Source organism: Etheostoma cragini, chromosome 12 (genome assembly GCF_013103735.1).
Source record: "Etheostoma cragini isolate CJK2018 chromosome 12, CSU_Ecrag_1.0, whole genome shotgun sequence".
Taxonomy (NCBI): Eukaryota; Metazoa; Chordata; class Actinopteri; order Perciformes; family Percidae; genus Etheostoma; species Etheostoma cragini.
This window is the reverse complement of record NC_048418.1, coordinates 1,204,910-1,213,545: the sequence shown is the minus strand read 5'-3', so window position 1 is coordinate 1,213,545 and position 8,636 is coordinate 1,204,910. Positions and strand designations below refer to the sequence as shown.

The following is an 8,636-nucleotide window of genomic DNA, read 5'->3' as shown; positions in this document are numbered from 1 at the left end:
TTCACTTTGTCCATTTGTATCTGTAGATTTCTGCTAAGTCATCAAAGGATTTGTGTCTGTAAATACTGTTTTTCAAGAAAACAAAGTTCAGCAGCACTCACACACACACACACACACACCACACACCACACACCACATACACACACACGCACACACACTCACTCATTCTTATCTATGTCCTGAGGCTTTGTACACATATGATGCACTGTCTCCCATACCCCCCGTTTGAGAAACCCTGTCTTAGAGCATGCAACAGTTCCTCATTGTTACCGTGTTTGCTGATCTGTGATTGGCTCGTGCAGGACATGGCTCTGGCTAACGAGGAGAACATGCCCATGTTTATCCGCTGTGGCATCATGGCGTTGGTGGCAGCGTACCTCAACTTCCTGAGCCAGATGATCGCAAACCCCCCCTTCTGCCAGCACGTCAGCAAGGTGAACCACCCCAATGTTGATGAAGCTTCAGTGTTTTTCAGATCTTGATGAATGATCGAGACCACAATGTAAAACGTGCCAAACTCGTGTCAAAACAGTTTTTGTGGGAACAACAATCTCTGACATCGGTCCTGTATTAAGCGAGATTGCTGTAGTTGGCAGCGGCTGTTAAGATAATTGTCCAGCTTGTCCACCTTCGCCAAAGTACTCGTTTTCCTCTGACAGACTCAGATTAATATTGTGTCAGACAACATTATGGTAGGATTTCTAAGGAGGTTGGCCTTTCGCTTAAAGAGTAAGAGTGAAATAAAAACATAGTTTACTGATTTATATGTGGAAATATGTTGGCTCTAAACACGCTAAAAGTATTGTCTTTTTTTAATGGAGTCTGGTGGGTTTAATGCTAGTGACTTCAGATCTGTTTGTGGTTTAAAAGAAAGGTCTTAAAGAGGATTTAAAGGTCTATCTCTGCAGGCATCCTTTCCATAATGATGTCATCTGCGGATGCTGCTTACAGCGTTTACGCATAATACTGGACCAATTTCAAAGATTTGATACATTAAGTTTACTAATATGAAGATCTTACTCCGCTGTTTTTGGCTGTTAAACCTTGTTTGTTCTTCTTCATATCATATATGTTGTTTCCGTTGTTCTCTCTTCAGGTCATTGAGCTGAGGAGCATGGACGCTCAGCACCTCCTTCCAGAACACATCTTCAGAGACAAGTGTCCGTAAGTGTCCTACTTTGCAGACTGGAGGTTAAGTTTTATGAACATATGCAGAACCAGTTTTAGGTCCATTATAGAAAATAAGAAACTTGTCTGGCTATAAAACCGCTATTCTTATTTTGGTGCAACAACAAAAAAAAGAAACATTTCAGTATAACGAGTACAGAATGTTGACATTGAGTCTAACGTCTGATCATATGCTTGGTCTTGTTTTCTAATCTTTCATTCATTAAGTCCCTAATTTAAATTAAAGTGTTGCTGATTTTAAATAGTTTCATCTGGGCAATGTTTTTCTGTTTGGACAACAACATTGCTCCATTGGCAACAAAAAAAAGTCAAGGTATTCTGCAGAAAAACATGCTTTTTTGCAAGATATCAAAGTATAATTTTGGTGTCAGACCTGAGACTTGGTAAAGTATCAGCATTATTTGAAAAAATACACAGAATGAAAATAGACCAAATGGCTTTGCTCACATCTTTCTCCGCCGCCATTACGGAACAACAACTCAAACTAGCGCACAACGCCAACGTGCTCAGCCCCTCCCTCCGTTCGATGATTGGACCGGTAAAGACTGGCCAGAGAAACCCCGCGAATGTACCGCAAACTCAGACGATGTACTGAAAGAAAATGAAAGTTGAGCAGACGTACGTAGGAGGGCTAAACCAGGCTAGTTTCTTCGTGCAACCAGGGTCTAAAACTTGTGGCCGCTGCAGTCAGAGCGCTGTTGTTGTTGTTGTTGTTGTTGTTGTTGTTGTTGTTGTTGTTGTTGTTGTTGAGGAAGAGGATAGCATGGTTGGTTATCAGACGTAACCATGAGTCTCCCTTTATCCATATTCCCCTTCAGTCTGGATCATCTACTGCACTGGATGTTCTAGCTTCTTTTGTGTTGTTGCTGATTCATATTGTTACTGTTGTCTTACTTTTTTATCTCTAGTGTTCAAATGTTCTGGAAACACAAACTGAACCAAAGAGAATTTGTTATGACGGTGGTGCACAATCACGGAAGGCTTGCGTTATGTGGATGTGCCGACAGTTTTGTTATTGTAATTACATAGAAAGCTGCTCTCTGTATCCTCGCTCATAGCTCCTCAGAGATCCGTCCTCCATCCTAGCTCCTCAGGGCAGGATGAAGAGCTTTGAGACAGCCTTCGCGAAAGAGGGCCAGAAGGACTGCGGTTTGAGCGAGGAGATATCAAAAAGAGACTTGGGGTCCACCAATGGTCTTCATCCCTCTCCTTTTTTCTCCCAGAATCCCAGAATCTCTGGACAAGGAGGACCGGCTGCTGTACTTCCAGACAGCCGACATAGCCGAGTGTCTGGCAGGACCGGGATACAACGCGGAGAGACTCTCCATCCCCTACGTCCCCCAGGTCACAGGTACATGGATCTCTTTTACAGCGCTTTGGGATGTTTTTAATTTATCTTCATCCTTTATTGAAGTAAAATAGAAACAGGTTTACAGGTTTGTGAAGGTGTTGCTCTTACATGAATAAATTATGATTGGAAGTCTAATGGGATTAAAAAATGTATTTAAACAAAAACATTGATATTGTCTAGATGTCAATATACGGAAAATAATACAACACATACTGAAGATGAAGCGGTGCAGCTAAATTAAAACAAGGAGAGGAAATACAGGAAGGAGATAAACACAACAACAACACAACAGCAGCTCACAAGCAAGACACACAGAAACAGACACACACAAACACACAAACAGCCAAGAGGCACTGACTGGGAGACCGGCATAAGACAAAGACCAAACACACACACACACACACACACACACACACACGCTTCTACACACAGATAAAAGTGAGAAGGCTATAGCACAAGTCTATAGCCTGGATTTCAAGGATTCAGGGTCCAAAGTCTTTCCTTGCACTCCACTCATTCGAGCCATGCAGCGACATCCAAAAAGGAAAGGGTCCATGTACGAATAGTTAGTGGGTTACTATCATTCTCTTGACCCATAAGTCCATCAAAAACAGCAAGTTTAGATTTTTAGAGAGTTGAAGGGCTGACAGATCATTCAGAATCAAGACATTGGCAGTAACAGGAACAGTATTTGGGATGCAATATTGATCCAGAACTGACCAACAGGGGAGCGATCCCAGAACATGTGAATGTACCTTGAGCTTTAATTGGGCAGAAAGTGCATAAAGGGCTGCTCATTATATTCATGTGGTGCATTTTCACAAGGGTTAGTTATGTCCTAGGAAGCAAATTGTAGTGAATCTGCTGATGGTCTGGATTGCGTAATACGTCTGCAAAGAAGAAGAGAGATAGAAAATAAATACATTTAAAAACAATATTGAAAAACGACAGCTTGTTTATTGCTAAGGTCATGTGGTCAAAATGTAATAATTTATTACAAATGTAATGCCATCACCTTGGTTGTTATAATCACTTACTTCACCAGTAAATTGCTGTTAAAAAGACTGAAACAGTCACCTGATGGGGAAAAAGGAATTTTCCAATAACTTTGAAGGCACCACGAGGCTCAAGTCTCCCAGTTTCATGTGAACGCCTCGTGTTTTTCCGACAACGGCAGCTACAGACTGTTGCGTCCCGCTGTTGGAATCCTCTACACCCTCTATGCAGACTCCCTTTACACCGTTTACACGGAAATCAGGGACACCGAAATCTGCGTTTCTATCCGGTCTGGTATATAGCGGTTGTTTTGGCACCAGTGCAACATTAGCACCGGGTTTTGGTCCCCAGCCCTGGAAATGTGTTTGTCCTTTGGCTCAGCTTTGGTCTAACAAACATTGTCCTTCTGTTTTCTTCCCTCTGACACGCTTTCACCTCACATCAGTGCTCTACACAGTAGGAAAAATCCTCCACAGGTGCAAGGAGCGGTCCAGAGGTAACCCCCCTAGAGTAGACCTGTAGACCAGTCCGCTGTGCAGTTCATACTGTACTACAGACAGTACTGTGCCTGATCTCCTGCCATTCAAGACCCTAGATTATGTTGAATTTATTCCCATCTTCTAGTGTGTTGTATCTATATCTCTCCCACAGACAGCACTTTTTCTCAACTACCCTAAAAACAGCTCGCCCATCTTCCTGTTCCCATTTAAATTCCTCGATTAGTGATGTCATTGATTAAGAGAGCCAGTCCAGTTTTTCAAATGTGCTGCCCATGGTAGATGCTGGTCGGGTGCTTAGTCTGCCTTGTTCTGCATCTGATTGGCTTACCCTGGTAGTCTTCTCCTAACCCTAACCAATCCCCATTCTCCATGCCTTCAAGGGAGTCGACCCTTCAAGCAGGTCCGTTTTAGGGTCTGCCGCTGCCCATATAGGGGCTCCCTGAGCAAGCACACAGCCCGCCAAGCAGCGGGTTTGAATTTGGTTGACCAATCACAGCCTGTTGGGCCAGTAGACCAATCAGAGCAGACAGGAAGAGCTCAGACCGAGCGTTTCAGACAGAGGAGCTGCAGCAAGGGGCAGTGTGAGAAGACACTTGAGATCATTCAGCTCTAGCGGTAAGAACAGCTGTAAGATGCCTTCATAAGTATGAGGGGTGTTAAATGCAATATTTCAATGACGGATCCGCGGGTGATCAAATGTGTCGTGTGTGACCGTGGATGGAAACCCACTGAGCTACAAAGGGAGTAGAACCAACAACCCTCCATCTTAGATGCCTTCCCATTGAGATGCCCTTTAGAGGGCTGACCCACTAGAGAAATCCTTTCTTCTTGTTTACAGTGATGCAGTAGTGTAGTAGTAGTAGTAGTTGTGAGTAGATGTCGCATCGTACTGTACACAGAATCAAATTGATCATGTCTACCATTACTTGCTTGCATTGCATCTGGACATGTAACGGTGAGTACATGAAGACGAGAACATTGGAGTAGTTTGTGTTTGGTGGAGACATCCAGAACCAAACATGTGATTTCTGTCTCTTGGTGCTGGGCGGGTCCAGCACACTCGGCCTGTCTGAGCTGGTTTCTCCAGTTTTATCGGATGGTTTATCAGAGCCTGAAGGACTTAAACAAACCTCTACATGTTGTGTTTTAGTGTAATTTCATCACAGTTGAAGTTAAAACTCGTTTGAAGTCTTCTGTAACACAGAAAAGATCATTAGAATTATGGTCTCGTTGATTTTAAGATTGGCGATGAAGCAGAGGGTGTTTTAGGGGGAGGGAATATTCTGTGATTGACAGTGAAAGTGTGCAACGTAGAGTGTGAGGCCTCCTCCCTCTCTCCTTCCTCTCTCCTCCTCCTCCTCTCATACAACCGTCACATCCCCAACCAGGACACAAACCAATGGGTGACGCGACACATGCTCTGTCCATTAATATTAACAGTCCACTGTGTGTTCTGAACTGGGATAAGAGATTATTTTGCTAACTTTTTTAGGGTTTTATGTTGATCAAGCTGAATGGGAGAAAGCTATATTAGACATGCAATAACACAAAGTTAGTAAACTTGTACTTTGCCTTGTTTTTGTTAAATTAAAGCATGTCAGTAAACTTAACATATCTGTCCTGTATTGTGAGAATCGTTTCCAGTGTGGCCCTTAGTGAATTTGAGTGTGAGATCCCTGTTTTATAAGGAGGTTGTAGGTCACACAGGGAAGGGAACTACACAAGGCATTAGCTAGATATGAAGATTGTTCACGAGTCCCCTATCTCGAGTCTCAAGTCAAGTCTAAAATCACTGTGTTAAGTCTGAGTCTCAAACTCGAGTCTCCATCTCTTCTCCTGATGCTGTGCCATGAACCTTTAGCTTCTATGGCTACCAAGGCCTTAGGGACTAAGGAAGCGACCCTATTGGCTGCGTTCCCCCATCCACTTTTACATAACCCTGGTCTGTCGGGGATCACACCCGACCTCGGGTTTCTCCAACGACCACCGCAAATGGCGTTCCAACAGCCAGGAGCACTAACAAACAGAGCAGCATCGATCAAATCTGGCCCCACAGAGGTGAACGAGCTGGGTTCCCCACCGATCAGTCAGAACTGAAGTCTCTCGGATGAGAGACAAGACGTGTTGGAAGCAGCTTTTACCAGGTCCAGCTGATGGATGGATGGATGGATAATGGATGGATGGATGGATGGATGGATAATGGATGGATAATGGATGGATGGATAATGGAATGATAATGGATGGATGGATAATGGATAGATAATGGATGGATTGATGGATAATGTATGGATGGATAATGGAATGATAATGGATGGATGGATTGATGGATAGATAATGGATGGATTGATGGATAATGTATGGATGGATGGATAATGGATGGATAATGGATGGATGGATGGATGGGTGGATAATGGATGGATGGATGGATAATGGATGGATAATGGATGGATGGATGGATAATGGATGGATGGATGGATAATGGATGGATGGATAATGGATAATGGATGGATGGATAATGGATGGATGGATGGATAATGGATGGATATATAATGGATGGAAAATGGATGGATGGATGGATAATGGATGGGTGGATGGATGGATAATGGATGGATGGATGGATAATGGATGGGTGGATGGATGGATGGATGGATAATGGATGGATGGATAATGGATGGATGGATAATGGATGGATGGATAATGGATGGATGGATGGATAATGGATGGATGGATAACGGATGGATAACAATGACCTGGATCATTAAGAAACTTCACAGATGTCCGTTATTTTGAACGTAATTCCCCAACAAAGGTACGGCTTGTGAACATGCTGAGTGGCTAGTAACTCTGGATTACCGCTAACTACAGTTCCTCTTTTTAGTCCACCTCAGCCCAAGTTCCTAAACTCATGACTATGAGTATATATTTTGACTTTAGGGGGATATTAATCTGTGGTTGGCTTGTCTCTCGTTCTGCAGATGAAGATCGTCTGACCAGGAGAAAGAGTTTCGTGGACACAATCTCCCTTCAAGTGGACATCGTGTCCAACTTCCTTCCAGACAAGGTGGGTCGGGGGTGGGGGTGGGGGGGGTTGCAGTGACATATCCTGGTTTCACGGTATACCATGTTGTTCAATCTCAGATATTACGCCATTAGTCAGGACTAGGGCTGCATGAGGGTTCAATATCTTCAAGTGAAACAAAGGAACACATGCTACATTCATGACAATGTTGATTGAGTCTGGCAATAAAAAGACACATTTCCAGAGGCCTGCTTCAGATCCTAAGTCATGTTATTGGATCTCACAGTACGCTTTGATATGGAGAAGAAACCGCTATCCTTGTCTCCCAACCGTGTGTCAGGAAACATGGTCCTTTGAGACTTTTGTCTCTCAGTTGACTGCTATTAAATATCAAAGCTTCCACTTCATCCAACTCAATACCTGTCTTATAATAATACAATAATCTTAAATCTACAGTCTAAATGTTCCTTTCCAACAACACAGTTCAGTAGTTACGGTTGCCTGACGGCCCCGGGGCGAGGAAACAGTCATACTCAGGGAAGTAAATATATCAACAAATCCATGGTAGTAACAGAAAAGACATTAACCCTTGTGTTGTCCGGTTTCAGAATGTTTAATATCAGATGCCCCAAAAATAACATGGTATTTTGTGGGCATTTTGGTATAGACATGGATGATCTTTGGTAAATTTAATGATTACTTTCATTGAATTTGGGCTGTTTTATTCAGTTTCACAGCATTTGAAAAAAAAAAAAGTTTAGTAAAAGCTAGTTGAATGATTTGATTTGAATGCGCCGTCGGCCAATGAACAGCTGAGTTGGTGCTTGACTCTTTTGACATTAGTTCCGCATTTTTTTAACGCTTTTGATGCTTTCGACGGTTTCGCCGTTAAGACTTTTTTTCTCGACCTTTCTTGATGATTTGTTTATGATTTTGACACTTTTTGACAGGGGGGGGGGTGTTCTTAAGCTTTTCTTAGACACTTTTTCTGTGTTATTTCTAAGCTTCTGACAGTTTTTTTTTAACGTTACGCCTTTTCGACTCTACCCCACTAAGTGAATAATCACCTTTCCTTGGCGGTCACTGTCCAGACCTCCGTCCCTGATTATGCCGCCCCTGCTCTCTGTGTGCTGATGCCACGTTCTGTCTTTTAATTCCTCTACAGTCCCAGCTAGCGGAGGAGATCACGTTCGAGACCCTGAAGAAAGCCATCGGTGAGAGCTGCCCCCCATCGTGTCCCTGTGGACTCGCTGGAGTGTCTCACTGAATGCAGATAAATATTGTCTTTTAGTCAAGAGCTCCATTGTCCTTTAGGCCCCGAGCGTCTCTGACAGGCAGCCGGCATGTCCACAGTAAATGTCCCGGCAACTATACAGGGACACAGCTGGAGACGTCCCATATCAATGTCAACGTTTCTACTATTCTAACTATTCAAATATATTTTTACTGTTGTGTTGAAGAGAAAACTATTTAATTTGGCATAAATATATATGACAGCAATTCGTTAATATTCTGCTATTTCTTTTAAAGTCTTTCTGAGCTGAGCTGAGCTCTTTGTGTGTGTATGTGTGTGTGTATGCAT

General features: G+C 43.0%; 1 protein-coding gene across 1 annotated transcript; it reads left to right on the top strand.

Moving 5' to 3' along the window:
• Positions 1-273: 273 nt before the first annotated feature.
• On the top strand, positions 274-8,321 carry LOC117953960 (protein EFR3 homolog A-like). Its single transcript, XM_034887377.1, has 6 exons — positions 274-434; positions 1,097-1,164; positions 2,412-2,539; positions 3,981-4,031; positions 7,017-7,096; positions 8,220-8,321. Exons 1-6 carry the CDS (start codon positions 306-308, stop codon positions 8,319-8,321), a joined length of 558 nt encoding a protein of 185 aa, XP_034743268.1. The 5' UTR covers positions 274-305.
• The last annotated feature ends 315 nt before the right edge of the window (positions 8,322-8,636 follow it).